Below are 16,826 nucleotides of genomic sequence, written 5' to 3' on the forward strand. Positions count from 1 at the left end.
TTATTTTGTTAAGCACTTATAGCTACATAAAAAGAAAACAATGAAATAAACAACTTTAACTAACAAATAATATAGATCACAAATTTAGATATAATTCATAATATACATAATGATTCTATCTTCTGCACCACTGCAAAGTGATCAATGGATTGAAATGTGATGCCAAATGAATTTATCTTTCCATTCCTTGATCGTTAACCTTCCTGCTTCACCTATGGACTACACATAGACTATTGCAGACTAGTAATGATTAGTTATATCTCCTAGGACAGATTTTGGCCACATGCAATCACAACCACTGGCAATCTGCTTGACGAAAGGTTCCCAACATTCGTTCTCCCATCGCCGCCTTACCAATAACAAGCTTTTACTTCTTTGCACGCAATGAAAGCCATTATGCACGCATTTCTGAAATAAATATACTTCACTTAATACAAGAACAGAAACAAGAGATCTTCAACTTCTACAGAGATCTTCCAAGGCTGGTCATTGGCAAAGGTTAATATTTTATGTTATTGCATTCGCAATATATAAATATTAATTTGTTGACAATTGCCATCATAGAAACCTAATATATTCTAAAATGCTAAATTAACTTCAAATAGAGAAACTATTGTACACTCACAATTTCACTCAGGTATTACAACTATGAGAATAAAACAATCATTTCTTTCAGATTCCAGACTTTCTCTACTCAAGGAACACCTAAATTACTAACTACAGTACTTTATTCAATGGAAGTTTACATATACTCTAAATTTGAGGTAATTTTGCTAAAACTATCGAATTTCTTTTTTATTTTTCAATCTACCTGCTTCGATGGATTTGTGGCGCGTTGCAAGCTATCTAGCAAATTGTGACTTTTACAGTAAACTTCGTGATAAAGAGGCGGTTGGTACTCGTATTCAGAATCATCTAGCCGCACTGTTTCCGTTACAGTTTCACATAGACTATGATAGTCCTATAGACAAAGTACAAAATGTTAGACTTCGCTTTCCATTTATTTCTCTTTGTTGAGTACAGTATGACTGACAGGCAATGAATTTCTATTGTCCCTATTAAGGGGTCGTTGCTGCCCGTTCTCAAGCTTTTTGATATATTCTTCTTCAGGTAGATAGAAGAGGTCCCGCCCCAGGGGAGGATGATATCTAGGATCATGATACTGTGTGACATCCAGTTTCTTTAATTCCTGAAAACTTCTGTTGCACTTCTTGTAGAGATCGTAAGAATCCATCCCTAACACTCCTACAGCTGCAAACTATAAAAAAAATTTAGGAATTATAAAATAGAACTCACTTTTTTTATGAATTGTCAAATTTCCATTGTATTTTTTACTCTGATTAAGAAATGAATTTCCTTATTTTAAATATGAATTATCCAGTAAAAAAGATATATATATATATATATATATATATATATATATGTATATATGTATGTATACATATAATCCTAGTATATATAACACTAATACAGTACAGCTTATATATATATATATATATATATATAAGATACATTATAGAGAATGCAATTCAAGAAATTACGAATTGCATAATGAGAATTGGATTAGCTACAAATGTAGTTATACTGTATTAACAGAATAAAGATTTTGGCTATTATAGTAAGGAGAAATATTGAAAGATCAAGTCTAGAGGATCAAAGCTGCGAAAAACGTGAAACATCAATAATCGACAATCGTACTGGCATTTTGTCAGTTACTACATTATTAAACGACTGATTCACTCCACTTCCATTCCCACTTGGTAGAACCCTCTGCATACGATTTATGCTTTATCAAGTTTGATGGGTCTCTAACGTTGACTGAGACCTCCGTCAATGCTTAAATTTTAACGATGACGCAACATGATGTCACGAAATATCATTAAAAACTCATGATATCATCGTCTTTATCATTTCAATAAACGTCTATAAAAAGAGAACATACAAAAGAATATATAAAATTAATTTTTCAATATATTGACTGGAATTATATTAAAGTATTTACGGCAGCAGCAGCGTGGTGAAGATATATTAAACTAGTTCAATGAAGATCATTAATTGAAATTTAACAGAGGATTAATCGAGCTAGTCTCGTGATCAATTGGTTAGTGATGTCAGAAATCAGAGTAGTGTGTTGACGAATCTTTGAAGATGATGTTAGTCCCGCGAAAAACAGATTATGAACCGGTCAGCAAGGTCGATCGTGATTGAGCTGATGTGCTTCGCGTCGTATGATATAAATTGGTCTTCCCCGTGCCGATCTCTGTGACTCTGCCTTTAAATTGACTGTGGAATAGTACTCACCTAGCAAAAACAGAGGAGTAATTTGGAAACAATAAAACATTCAACTATACTAGCTAATACTAAACAACAAATTTCATAATTTTTAAATTTCAAGCTAATTTTCTCTTTAACTAGAGTTATTGATCAAAAAATTAAAAAAATACTCTAAGTCATTAAAACTGCTATAAACCTTTTCCAGAGATAACTGTAATTTGAGAATGGACACTTTAATTTAATATTTCTGTTTATAAATTATTCCTCTACTGTAGGTTCCTTTGGATTAATATTTTTATTCCTATGGATGTAATTAGGAAAGTGAAATCATGGAATTTTTGGAAATCATCACTTCTACTTTTAAATCCCCCATAAATGCACAAATATTCATAGTCTAATGATTAGAAATCCAAAAAATAGAAACTCTTCTCTAAAGGTGCCTTAAAACTTTCTTCTCCCAATAATACATCTTAAACCCTAAGTCAGTAACAATTATTACACCTCAAAGTGTCTAATAACTAAAACTAAAGCATTGTTCACCAAATGGGCAAAATTAAAAGTGAATTAACACTTTCAGGAGGGGAGGTCGTCAGCTCGGACCGCTATCAAGCGTATTCTCCACGCGGTGGCACGTCGCTGTGTAGTAGGTAGTTATCCAATTGACAGTGCCCCCGTCTGACATAGTTCAGTCGACGACAAACTCAGGACGATCCGACTGCAACTCTGCCAGCAGTGACGTTTTTGCTACTCCACGTTCCGGTATCCAGCGAATTGCGTCCTTCCAACGTGTGCTTCTTCCAACTTATCTCAATACCGTAGACAGTGAAAGGAGCATTTGCATCATTATAATCATTGAAGAAATCGACATGACGATTCCCGTAAGGGTGTCCAAAAACGTGATCGTGCTTTGGGACCGGCTCACTGGTCCAGTGAGAACGAACTCGGTCAAGGTTGGCCATTGTTAGTGAACTGTTTCTTTTTTCTTTTTTTTCTGGCTGTCTAGAGACAGCCGGTGAAATCGGTCGGACCGATATCTTCTTCTGGAACAAACACGTGTCCAAGTGGAAGGAGATGTGAGTGGACCAGCACGATTGATATGGCAGCCGACCTGTACGCGAATGGATCTGTGAAGTCAACGTCCGACAGGTGAGATATAAGCAGATAAGAGATAACTTCAGATAAGCTGTTGTGCTTTCTGTTCCCTATATGCTTTGATGCTTGTTTGTTGTCCAACGATGAAGATAAACTGGGTGGAAATGGAATGCAATGGCAGTTCATGCTTCAAGGCAGTATTATTGGTTGCAAATGGGAACACTGGCATTATTGGGACCGTTTGCTTAGAATTTCTAAGAAACTGTTACTGTTTGTGGTTGAAAGTAGTTAAAGGATGGATGAATTATTGGTCGCAGACCAATTTTTTAGAGAGATTTTCTTCTCCTTTGTAAGGTTCATAGATAATAGGCATGTAGGTTTTATTCCTTCATTGGTATATGTTTTATACTTTGATCATTGATGATTTGAGTGTTAATTCTCTTTCTAGTAAAATTTTCAGGATAAGTAGACCAAAGTGGAATTACGTCAGAATTCATAGAATTCTACACTGAGGAATGCTTGACCCTCTTAAGGAGGAATGGATAATGATCTACTACAGTTTTGATTGTCGCATTTTTAGTATCCTGATTTTCGGATGACTAGTGCAAGAACGTGATTTCCTCGCTTTTTTACGGCAATTTTTATGACAGTGAAACGGTTTAATAGCCGTTACTGCTGTCTGAGTTAATAACCAATTGACCCTCGACCTCCTGAGCAAAGGTTCCATTGACGAATACCGTTAGACAGAACTTAAGCAGTTGGTCACTCGAAATTCTCCTTCTTCTTTTCTTCAGAAAAACATCTTGAACATCGTCAAAAATTATGATTTATTATGATTTATGGTGTTCGCCCGTAATTAAAAAATTAAACGAGTAGAAAAAAATCAGGAACTGAATAATGGCAGGGGTCATCTAATCTAAAATCATCAGATTGTTTGTTGAAACGTGTACGCCACTTGACTTGGTCTCAATGCAAAGTCGTTTCAATAAATTCACGTGGTATCTAAGAAATTAAGATAGACATAAGATTATTATGGTAGCATTTTGCTTCAAATTCTTCTTCATTTTTCCTTCTCTAAATCTATATTATCCTTTTTTTTTTTTTTTTAGTTGTTTGAAGAATTAATGTGCCTGCACAAAGTGACTATCTATATACTGAAAAAGACATGTCTGTGTACCATCAATTATGAAATAAAGTATAGTAGAATAAGTGTTCACGTAACTGCTGTCAAAGAAAAAATTAAACACAAACATGTGCTCTCTTTGATAATATTGACAAGGATCAGCAAGTGTTGACCTATTTCGAACAGTTTTTGCCGGGAATTTCTCGTGGACAGTCGACACACTCGTTTACTGGGACTTTGCAAAACGTATTAGCCTCATTTAAATTTATTAATAGCCTTTATACCATTACGTTCAACTATCAGAGTTGAATGTGCTATCAATTAAAAGACATAAAATCAAATAAAAATACTATCACGATAGAAGACAATAGTCAAGGTCATTAACTTATAAATTTCATCAAAAATTATTCACCAAAATAATAAAAAGAATTACTACAATTATAAAAATTCTTCTATAATATATTAAACAAAGAATAATAGTCAAAGTGATCAACTTGTAAACTTTGTTCAAATAAAAAAATAAAAAATATATAATTATATAAATTCTGCTATGGCATATTAATTAGAGAATAATATGGACTATTTTTCAATTGAGAAACTGTGTAATTTCATTTGTTAGGAAGTGGAGAAGATAGCCGGCTAGCACGCAATTCAGAACACGAAATTGTGGACGGGACGCGGCTTGTAAACGGGAACGATTAGCAGAGAAGAGGCTATTAGACTCGTTAATTTAGGAAATCAATTAAATTCTTTGTCATAAGTGGTAACCATGTGGCAAGAATCCCATTAAAATACTACGTGATGTGTTTACTGTTGTTTCAATACGTTATTCGCTCCATGTTGCCAGTCATAAGGCAGCAAGTGTTCTAATCATTCTGTTTTCCACTTTGTAAGACTGGAGTCTATACATTTCCTTTCGGTTAGTTAGCCACTGTGACTTAGCCAATAAAAATGTAAATTTCTCGCTTTACATTCTTTAACAAAAGATTAGAACTTAATTTTAGTGAAACTGAAATTGTTTAGTTATCATATTTGGAAATAGTATAATTATCTTTATAAATATTTGTAAAGAAATTTTTCCCTTTCTCCGTTATAGAGCTATTTCAAAGCTTGTCGCAGCTTATGCACGAGCATCTTATTTGGGTTAAAAGTTTCATTTCCTGAGCAGAACAGAGACTTTAATTTAAGTCTATAGTCGACGTGTCGCTCTACCTACATTCATCTCGCATGATCCTCACAAATTTTTATTTCTTCATTCTGTCTCTTTTACATATTCATCTGTTTTTAATTGATACTTATTAGAATTACTTAGTTTTATTGTTCAAATTTGCAAAAAGTTCTTTGCAATTCTTTTGACTCTTTTATCAACAGTCGATAAATACAATTACTCAATTTGCTGAAGATAATTTCTGCTAATACTAATTCCATATGGCGTTTCCTTTTTTCTGTAACTGTTTGCCCTTTTTAAATACTTTGGATGTAATCGAACATCTGAAGAATGTAACGAGTCCAGTTAACACTTTGGTGACAACTTTTTCTTAAGATAAAACTTTCCGTTGCTAGGGGAAATCTGCTGGGGAATATTTTTTACTCAAGACAGAGAGCTTGTGTATAACTATATTAAGAAGGAATGCACACGAGTATCTTGTGTTTAAAGAGACAATTAGATCATGCTGTCAAGACATTTTCGCGAGGACGAATTTAATCCTATTAGCAAATCGCGAATGACGTGTACGAAAATTCTAAATAAAATAGCTATTCGAAAAATGAGAATTATTCTTCAAAACCATGAAATTTTACTCGTTATAATGTTCTGTATCTTTGAATACCTTGACCCTAACTTTACCTACTTTATTCTTCTGTTTCATTTTAAATCGATGAAAATGTTGAATTATTATCATATGTTAGGATATCTAAAATATTTCTTAGGGCCACAGACTGAAAACAACCAAAGGTCCATTCGCTGTGAGATTATTTTTAGGTAGCCAGATAGAGGCTACCCCTTGATGCTGGCTAAAAATAGCCGGTAAGGCCAATCCAGCTCCAATTATTCCATTTAGGTATTTAGGTGACAATCGACTGACCGCCAATTTAGAAATATTCCACACGCTGACAGCACGGGGACCTCAGTCAGCGTTCTGGACGAATGCAAATAATATGTTGCCAGGACAGAAAAAGCATTCTGTAGTTCCTATTCCATTACAACAATATTGAAAGATGAAAAACTAAAAATTGTACATTCAACAATATAAACTCCAAACAAAGTTCAACAATATTCAATCAAATGGGAGAAAGTTCAGAGAATATTACAATAAAAATATCTAATTAGCAGATTTTGAATATTTATGCATTTGCATGAAATTTGCGATGTTTCACAAAATACACATAATGTAAAAAAATAATATGAAATATCCAAAGTGTATTGCTCTCTATAATGCTTGGCGAGTAAAATAATTTCCTATTAAAATTCTACCTTTTTAATTATATTCTCAACAATATGAATTTGTATAAAAACCCGTAGTATATTCATTAGAGAGAGCAGCGTAAGTATTGATTAACAAATTTAAGCAGTGTAATTATTAATTAACAAATGTATTCAGCACAAGCGCGAGGCACCTCTGCAGTATGCAACCGGTGTAACTTAGACGTTCGTTTGTTCGCAGAATTACGGGCAGCATGAGGCAACGTAAGACCGGCACGCTTGGCGCCGCGGCGCCTATGTCTACAGAAGAAGGATTGAAGTTTCAAGACAACAGGTTCTTGACGACATTAGTACTCGGGAGAAATAGGTGAGTACCAGCATTGTTCTCATTTTGCTCGTGTAATTCGGAATTTCATCGACCCTCCCCACGTAGCAATTCGTTTCAATTGTGGTTTTAGAAGGTTCGTTTTAAATTGCGTTGCATCGAATTCAAAAGCATTGACGGTTATTCGGTTATTTAATAATGATGGATTGTTGCGCGTGTGGTCACGTGACCGGTTTTGCTTACTGGAGAGTTGTCTAGGGATTTCTAATGTCAACAGAACTTATTGAAATTTGAGATACATTCAAACTGTTGTTCGTTTCTAAAAAGCACAGACGTACCTGAAATTCTATTCACAATTGTTGAATTATAAAGCGGATAAAATTTTTACGAATCAATCTTAAAAACAATTATTAATATAAATTATTGAAATGTTAAATATTCGAATTATTGTTTGTCATTGTCTATTGAAAGGTATTTGAAATTGTAACCATAGTTATTATAATTGTAAAATCGATAAATTTTTATGAACTAATCTCAAAGGCGATTACCATATGTCTAGTTAAAGTGCCGATTTGATTTGTTTTCAGTTAATTTCTTGAATCGTCTGCATGCTTGTTAAAATTATATGTGCGACGATAAATTTAAACTTGGAAACGCTAAATTTAATCGCAATTTACGTTACAAATTAACGAGTGCGTTTAATGTCTTTCTAAATGAATTATTACGAATGGGCATGGTGAACACACGGAGACGTACTAATGGTTCGATGGCAAACAACGCAAGTTTTCTTAATGACGTAGTAGTACATCCATGATAATTAAAGTGTTTAAAGCTGCCAGCATGTTATATATATAGGATACGATTATGTACGCAAAAGTGCAAACATTTTGCAATATACATTGTTATTCCTCGCTATAACTTCCATTCCATAAGACTTTAAACACAAATTTTCAAATTTAAAATTATACTTCTAAATATGAAACTTTGGTGTTTAGATTATGAACAATCAAAATTTGGGATTCAAATATAAAAATTCGAAATATTTTAATCTGAAACTTGGGTATTTAAATTTTGGTATTTAAATTTTGAGGTTTGGAATTTTTTAATAAAGGTTTATAAATGTGACATCTTCACGTTTGCAACTTTGGAATGCAAGTTTCTAGGTTTGAAATTATACAATTTATAAATTCGTAATTTTGTGAGCACAAACTTTGAAGATTGAAACTTTCAAGTTAAAATTTTTTATAAAATTCCTAGTATATTTTGTGAATACTTACCATGGTAATATAACCTAATCGATGCATAATGGTAAAATCTTCAATTTGTCTAGCTTCAACGATAGTGCTGTCCAAAAAGCCACCTGTATTAGAAGCCGTGAGCCAGATCACTGCTCTCTCAACTTTTATCAAGCTCTTTTATATCACCCACAGGATTTGATCGCATTAGGTCATTTGTCATTTCAAAAGTAAAGAACATCGACAATAGATCTTTTTGCAAATACTGAAATCTAATATCTCCACGTAGCTATTTGATCGCCTACCATTTAATTGAATTTTTTAATCGTGTCGATTGACACGTCCTGATATTGATATCGATAACTCGAAAGATACATTCGATATTGTCATTTTCTTTGTCCTTTCATTTTCATATTGTCATGTTCTTTATCCTTTATACACTTTCTTTTATCCTTTTTTTCCCATAAAAACACACCAATTCTATTCTTTGATTTCCTGTCCTTTCCTAAACTTTCAAATTTTACAATTTTCCGTCTATTTTCTTCTTAACACGTTGACTACCACGCTGGTCATGAGTCACCTACATTACCAAATTTCTTAGAGCAATTAAAATAAGATAAATTTCATAAACTAACAAACTGTTAATAACGTGAATGATTAAAGTAACTAGGTTGCGAATTTTTTATCCTTTTATATAAAAAATTTGTTATAATATTCAATGGATGAAATAAATTTCTACTTAGATTTCATTTGTTTAATTAAATTTACAAAAATACGAATTCGCAATAAAAATCCGCAGTCTGTAAATAATATTGTTAGAAAAAATGTGTACAAATACAATAATTAACAATTTAATTTTACAAAAATTAAATATTATGCCATAGTATATTTCGATCTGTTGTGGCTCCTAGGTCAAGATATAGGAAATTCGTGCGACAATCAACGTATTAACCTATTCTTTCATTTTCCATCTTTGTTTTCTTCGACTGTGCCGCGATTGGCATCCCTGTTTCTCTTTCCCGCTCATTTCTTTGATTCTCTCTGTCTTTTCTCCTTTCCTCTTTCTCTATTTAACTTGCTTCTCGATATACGCGCGAACAATGATGAAAGCACTTCAATTACTAATCGCGACGAGCGTGCCGAGTTTATGGTGGGACTTGGACAGACGGGCCAGGATTAACCTTAATATCGCGGTCACGTATCACGCGACTCTCGTTCTCTCTCGCCGAAAAAATCTTTTCAACTGTTGTTCGACAGTAGTGACGGATTCCGCGCACCAGACTGCAGTGCTTATGTCGGATAAACTTTAATCCTCGGCTATTCGACACTTACGTGAGTAAACCCCCGATAGAAATATCACAACAGGAAAATATCACAAAAGTCAACTTTAGGAAGGTCACACAGCTTTGACTTTATTTCGATAATTTCTTTAATGTAGTTCCACCCACGTAATGAAATCGTCTAAATAAGAATGGGGCCAAAGTGACATTTAAATTTCCCTCCATATTTTGGTTGATATACATCGTGCATTCTAAAGAGGACAGGGCATGTCGCAACAGGGTTAGAAAAAGGTCATACAGCTTAATTTTATTTCGATAATTTTTTTAATGCAGTTCCATCCACGCAATAGAATCATTTCGATAGGAATGGGGCTAAAGTGACATTTAAATTTTCCTCCAATTTTTGGTTAATATACAATGTGTGCTTTAAAGAGGAGACGTTGGAGTATTGTAGTGTTTCTAATACATATTCTACAGTGTATAATACATTCGCTATGGTATGTAAGTGAAGTAAAAGTTATTTTGTGTTCCATAGAGTGGATTTTTAATGAATTTGTTTAAATAATGGAAATGGCAATGGGGAAAGTACTGGGAAAAAAGTTATTCTAGAGTAAATTGTTCTGAATTAGAATCTATTCGTTAATGCGGTTCCACCGACGTAATATAATCATTTTAACAGAAATGGGGCTAAATTACATTTAAATTTCCTTGTGATTTAATAAAATTTTTCATTTTCTGGTTGACACACAATGTGAACTTTAAAGAGATGATGTTGGAGTATTGCAGTGTTTTTGGTACACTTTCTATAGAGTATCATATAATGTATCAATACACTAGCTATGGTATGTATGTGAAATAAGATTAAGTGAATAATTATTTTCTATTCCTTAGAATGGATTTTTAATGAGTTTCTTTAAATAATGATAATGACAATAGCGAAAGTACTGAAAACAGAAAGAAAATTCTTTTAGGATCAGCAAATTGTTCTGAATTAGAATTTATTGCTCGTGTAGTTGGTTTCTCTAAGAAAGACCAATCGACTTAATGAATCAGATTGGGGCCTGCGTAGGTTGCGTCGACGCTTTGTCGACGCATTTATTTTGACAACATTACATGTAATTGAGACTTAATAAACACATTGTCATTGCCTCCTTAATACAGTCTGTCCCTAATTCGTGCATTGTTTACCGAAACAAACCTTTAAACAAACTCCAACATATCTTCTCGATCAAATATTTGTAATTCTATTTTAAATTAAATATACAAGATTTTTAAAAAATGTTTACAGCTAGCAGATTCTTAACTCTGTTGTGGCTCTTGAATTTTCTATTCTGCTAGTTTCCTAGAAATAAATATTATATTTAAAATAAATATTATAATAAAATGTAGATATTACAATTTTTAATATTTCATGAATATGATTTCACCATTTCTTGGGTGATTTCCGAATGAATCGAAAATAACCCAAAGATCACATTAGGGTTAAATAAATTCTTTGGATTTGTATGATTATTCAGAAGTTCTTAGCCATAAAAAAACACCAATGGATAAACAATAACCCAAAGATCGCAGTAAAGTTATAAAAACAGATCCTTCAATATGAAACATGAAATATTTCATTAAATTTTAGGAAAATCTCGCCAGACGTTTTGCCGTCGTGTTCCCCGGGTATTTTCCGGCAAAAGTCGTTCGGCGCGTCGACACCGCCGAAAAACAACGCGGGCGCACCTGCGGCGAAAAATCATCAACGCGCAGGCGCGGAACCGCGAGATCCACGTGAGCCGAAAGCACCTAACAGCGGTAGCGCACGTTTAAAGAGCGGCGTGTTACTTCTCGCGCGGGGCACCCGAGGCACCAGCAAGCACGCACGTCTTGGCACGACGCTGGCGAACAAAATGGCGTCCTCGAGCTCTACCACGGTCGTGCAGGGCTGGCCGAACACCAAGGACGACTATGAGCTCAAAGAGGTTATTGGTGAGTAATCGTTACCTCGCTATTTCCCTCATCCACTACAACTACAAAAGCATTTATGAGATTTTTCAGAATACGGATCGACATCATGATACTCTACCGGGTCCCGAATGAATAGCTACTTCTGCTTCTTGACATTATGCACACAGAAAGTTATTTGGCTCATTAAGTGAAACATTACTTAAAAACGCGACGTTTTGAAATTGAATATGTTGAAACATTGATGATTTTACGATCGTCAATAATGAGGTTTAAATTGACGCATTGTCCCCGTCTGCGTTTACGCGGCTATCTCTCTCACACCTATGTTTAAAGTCTACTGTCTCGCTCGCTCTCAACCAAGGCACGTATACCGGTGCCCGATACGTCCTAACCTAGTTAACTTGCTTGAGAAACGGATCCAGTAATTTTTAACGTAATATATATACGTAGAATACTCGCAAAAGCTCTCCAGATATATTTATAAATTGTCGTAGATAGAATTATTACTAGCTTTTTTAAAGATATCATTACCGCGAATATATTTTTAAAATAATTAATTATTTTAACATTTTGCTTCTAATGTGTGTTTCAAATGATTAACTACCTTAAAATTTTAATGTAACTCTTGTATAATAATTTGTTGCAGTATTAAAAATAGAGTTTTGAGATATTTATTCTGCTATTTATATTAGGTTTTTAAGAACATCTTTTATTTCAATAAATTTTTAAAATGATTATTACTTTAAGGTTTTAATACAGCTTTTATACATACAATAACTTTTGAAGTATAAATATTAAATATTAATTTTAATTTAATGTTGTTATTAAATTGATTCAATTAATTGATAGACAAATTTCCGTATAAAAAAGTCTTTTTACATTTATAAACCTGTTAATTAAATAATACATTTTTTCCTTAAAAAATTAAAAACTTAAAAACGGGGTAAAGAGATGTAATTTGAAAAGTACGTACATATCCTACGTCAGTATACTACAGAATGCTACGTCATGATAGCGACACGACGTATGATGACGTATAATTACGTCATCGACTGTTCAAACACTCGATTCAACCTATACAATATTTTATTGCTGAAAATTTTTATATTCTTCATTTAAAATTGTGTATTATAATAATTCGTTTTATTTCAGGTGTTGGTGCAACCGCCGTAGTACACGCAGCATTTTGCATTCCTCGACAGGAAAAATGCGCGATCAAGAGAATAAATTTGGAAAAATGGAACACAAGCATGGACGAACTTCTGGTAATTTCTCCATTACATATTATTGAGGAAAAATTAGAAAAATTATTTGATAATATACATTGAACTATGGAAAAAAACATAACTACTCAAAATATTAAATTATTTAAAATCTCTGTTTGTTAACAGAAAGAAATACAGGCAATGTCCTCGTGCAATCACGAGAATGTGGTCACATATTACACGTCATTCGTCGTGAAAGAGGAGCTTTGGCTCGTACTCAGGTTGCTAGAAGGTGGATCCCTATTGGACATCATCAAACACAAAACCAGAACTACAAACTGTAAACATGGAGTGTTTGATGAAGCTACAATAGCAACAGTCTTACGAGAAGTACTCAAAGGCCTTGAATACTTCCATAGTAATGGGCAAATCCACAGGTATATTATTAATTTCCTTTTAGATTTATGAAATTGTGTAAGGAAAAGTAATTCGCAACGTTTAAGTTGCAAAGTATCTTGGATATTCTTATTTTCCTTAAATTCTTACTGTTCTCTAATATTATTCAGTTTTTTAGTGCATTGATATTAACTCTCCATGGATATACTGGGTTGTTTATATCCAAGCAAGTTTATATCCTAATTTTGTTACTTTTCTAGGCTTCCAGAGTATGAAGAAATTCTGGAATACTTATTGATGTCTCTACTACACTATACAATCAGTTTTTACGTCATATATTTAAAAAATTTTCTAATAAAAATAATTCACAAATGACTCAGGTTGCAGATGGAGGGTTAACATGTTTTTATTTGTAAAAAATTTTGTATTGGACTTCTTTAGTTTTTGAAGTAATTAAAAAATTTTGGAGATCAGTTATAGAAATAATAATTTCTAATGAAGTGCAAACTGAATGTATTTGATTCTCTGATAATATATAGACAAATTTTAATAACAGAATAATATTAGGGACATAAAAGCCGGTAATATCCTACTAGGAGAAGATGGCACCGTGCAGATAGCCGACTTCGGTGTCAGTGCCTGGTTAGCGACTGGTCGAGATCTAAGCAGGCAAAAAGTCAGACACACGTTTGTGGGCACGCCCTGCTGGATGGCACCCGAGGTCATGGAGCAGGTGAGAGAGGAAAGTAACATTACATCTTCTTAGCCTGCGTTTTTGGTGTCCATATTTATATTTTCTGTTTAGTAGGCTTCTTGAAATTGCATATCTTTATTTCATAGAGATTAATATCTAGTACTAACCTAATAGCTAGTTCCTTTTTCATAACACATATCCAATTCTCACAAGACTACTCTACCTTACTTAAAAAATTCTAAATTCAATCTTTGGGTTTTTTAATTTTTGTATGTCCTCTTGAGCATGTAAATTGTGTAACAATTATTTTATTTGTCCATCAGATTATTTATTATTAACTACAAAATCTTTTCTTTAATATTACTAATATAAAAGGCATGTAACTGTTTGGAGCAGCATGATTGGATCCCGCTATTGGCATTCCGATTTAATGCGTACATTGTAAAATCAATTATGATATGCAAATATCCTTGCAGGACCATGGCTATGATTTCAAAGCAGATATTTGGTCGCTTGGCATCACTGCCATCGAAATGGCCAGTGGTACAGCTCCATACCATAAGTATCCTCCAATGAAGGTGCTGATGTTAACTCTGCAAAATGACCCACCAACTTTAGATACTGCCGCCGACGATAAAGACCAATACAAAGCCTATGGAAAAACATTCCGGAAAATGATTGTCGATTGCTTGCAAAAAGACCCAACAAAGAGGTTAATTTTACTGGAAAAATTGTTCTATTAATCTATTAAGGGCCAAACAATAGTAATAAATTGACTGAAACAAAATTGCAAATGAAATGTTGGTTCTTCGTGGATTAAAGAAACTGAAAAATTATACAATAAATATTAAAGGAGAATAATTTTACAGACCAACAGCAACAGAACTGCTGAAACATCCATTCTTCAAAAAAGCAAAGGATAAAAAGTATTTGCAGCAGACTTTGGTAGCTTGTGGTCCTAGTCTCGAAACTCGAGTACAAAAGGTATATCTTTTCCTTATTAAATTTTTATAAACCAATAGTTTATAATTTATATTTATACTTTATTATTTTTGTATTTATTCCAGGCTTCAAAGAGACAACCCGGCACATCGGGTCGTCTACACAGAACAGTTACAGGAGAATGGGTTTGGTCTTCGGAAGAAGAAGACAGTAGCGCGTCTAGTGGCGATGAGGGAAAAGAAGCTCTGCCGGTTAACACGATCGAAAATGCATCTAGTACCGAAGAGGAACCAGAAGAAGAGTTTTATGGACAAGTGAAGTCAGCACGAAGTCACATTGTTGTGCAAGCCACCGAGCCGAATGTTCCCATAAACTTGGTGCTAAGATTACGGTATATCTTTTTAATTATATTTTACCATTTTTTAATTTCAATACTATATTCGCAACCTTTTCAAATTTCAAATTTCAAGGCCGCTGATAAAGAATATGTTAACTCACATTTCTCGCCTTTTATAATAAAGCAATTTAAAAATTCAAGATATTCAACCAATTCCACATCAAAATTGAAATGAATGTATCATATTTGTCTCATGTGGTCACAAAATATTCATTTCAGAATTAAAACATTTTCTCTCCTATAAATTTCTATTTTCTTTTTCACTTATTTGACGTTATTATATTTTTATTACAGACGTCCTGAAACCCATTTCACCCTTGAAGACAAATCCGAGTACGTTCCTACCCAATTCCTAATCTTTCACAGCTATTGCTAACTTAATCTTTTTCTCATAATAAAAAACATTTTAATGAAGATAGTGCCTAAATTGTGATTTCCTATTGAATAGAAAATCGTTTCCTGTTTAGAAACCAGAAACGAGAGCTTAACGACATCAGATTCGAATTCGCTGTTGGAGTAGATTCCGCCGAAGGAATCGCGGCGGAGCTAGTTGGTGCAGGGTTGGTTGACGGCAAGGATATCGTTGTGATTGCTGCAAACTTGCAAAAACTCATAGACAGTGCTGGCCAGTTGCGGACTGTAACGTTTTCACTGGTAAACCTTCTTCCATAGCAACATTTTGAGGCTAGGAAGATCAAACGATAGTTCAATGTAAATGACATTGTTTCAGAATTCTGGTCATGCAGCGAACGAAGTGCCGGACGACAAGGCATTAATAGGATTTGCTCAGATCTCCATCACCGATTAAAGCAACACACGAAAGTTCTCGAAATCTCTCAGGATACCATTCTTAAACGTCAGTTCAGAGAATGGAAAGTATCAAAAGCTGATGGATTCTCTCGATATCTGAGAATTTGAGAAAAAAGATTTACCAATTCTTAAACTCAATTCTACCAAAAATAATTCTACCATTCGTTTTTTGCTTTCTCACGGCTTTTGCTACTTTCACTTCCTTAGTTCTAACCATAAACATATGAAATACAAACTACGAGTGCCAAATGAAGAGCGTGACCCGTATTGGAAAAGAAATGCCTAGCCCTCAGTTGATATTGTTGGATTATAGGAAACAAAGGTTAATTTTAAGTCTGATTATATTTAGTTTTAAAGTATTTAATTTAGATTTGTGTATTTTATACTTTGCACGATATATGTTATTGATGGTCTTTATGACGTAAAATATACCATAAAAATTAGCGTGGAATATTCTGAAATTAAGTAACTAATCCTAAAGTTTTGTAGGTCAACTACAATCGAATAATACCAATTGAGGATTAACGCGGTCATCCTTTCCCTTTCTAGCAGATATTTATTTCTAGCAGATAAAAAAGGAAAGAGAGACCTCGTTATTAATTTCCATCTCTTTCTCAATGAACCCCATTTTCTCAATAAGGCATTCGCGGTCTGTACTTCTTACATACATGGTTCAGA

At 33.7% G+C, this 16,826-nt stretch overlaps 2 protein-coding genes and 1 long non-coding RNA gene across 7 annotated transcripts; 1 reads left to right on the plus strand and 2 right to left on the minus strand.

Moving 5' to 3' along the window:
• Nucleotides 1-18: 18 nt before the first annotated feature.
• Nucleotides 19-8,873, minus strand: LOC117242543. Of its 3 annotated transcripts, none has more exons than XM_033509318.1 (4): nt 8,514-8,873; nt 1,034-1,258; nt 812-961; nt 19-408 (listed from the first exon to the last, which is right to left on the minus strand). In XM_033509318.1, the coding sequence occupies exons 1-4, from the start codon at nt 8,538-8,540 to the stop codon at nt 241-243; spliced, it is 570 nt and encodes a 189-aa protein (XP_033365209.1). In that variant the 5' UTR covers nt 8,541-8,873; the 3' UTR covers nt 19-240. The 3 variants fall into 3 exon arrangements, with proteins under 3 accessions (XP_033365209.1, XP_033365210.1, XP_033365208.1); XM_033509319.1 differs by lacking the exon at nt 8,514-8,873 and adding an exon at nt 2,815-2,934; XM_033509317.1 differs by lacking the exon at nt 8,514-8,873 and adding an exon at nt 1,699-2,204.
• On the plus strand, nt 2,979-16,824 carry LOC117242539 (serine/threonine-protein kinase OSR1-like). 3 transcript variants are annotated; one of them, XM_033509304.1, is made up of 12 exons: nt 2,979-3,152; nt 3,278-3,420; nt 7,153-7,278; nt 11,382-11,725; nt 12,857-12,969; nt 13,096-13,346; nt 13,873-14,047; nt 14,476-14,711; nt 14,869-14,983; nt 15,067-15,332; nt 15,806-15,992; nt 16,069-16,824. In XM_033509304.1, exons 1-12 carry the CDS (start codon nt 3,141-3,143, stop codon nt 16,144-16,146), a joined length of 2,046 nt encoding a protein of 681 aa, XP_033365195.1. In that variant the 5' UTR covers nt 2,979-3,140; the 3' UTR covers nt 16,147-16,824. The 3 variants fall into 3 exon arrangements, with proteins under 3 accessions (XP_033365195.1, XP_033365196.1, XP_033365198.1); XM_033509305.1 differs by having other exon boundaries at nt 13,873-14,038; XM_033509307.1 differs by lacking the exons at nt 2,979-3,152; nt 3,278-3,420; nt 7,153-7,278 and adding an exon at nt 10,061-10,248.
• On the minus strand, nt 11,550-12,132 carry LOC117242545. Its single transcript, XR_004495288.1, has 2 exons — nt 11,823-12,132; nt 11,550-11,766 (listed from the first exon to the last, which is right to left on the minus strand). It is a non-coding gene; the product is annotated as an uncharacterized LOC117242545 (long non-coding RNA).
• Nucleotides 16,825-16,826: the final 2 nt, after the last annotated feature.

This window comes from Bombus vosnesenskii, unplaced genomic scaffold (assembly GCF_011952255.1).
Source record: "Bombus vosnesenskii isolate JDL3184/JDL3185 unplaced genomic scaffold, Bvos_JDL3184-5_v1.1 scf7180000016274, whole genome shotgun sequence".
Classification (NCBI taxonomy): domain Eukaryota; kingdom Metazoa; phylum Arthropoda; class Insecta; order Hymenoptera; family Apidae; genus Bombus; species Bombus vosnesenskii.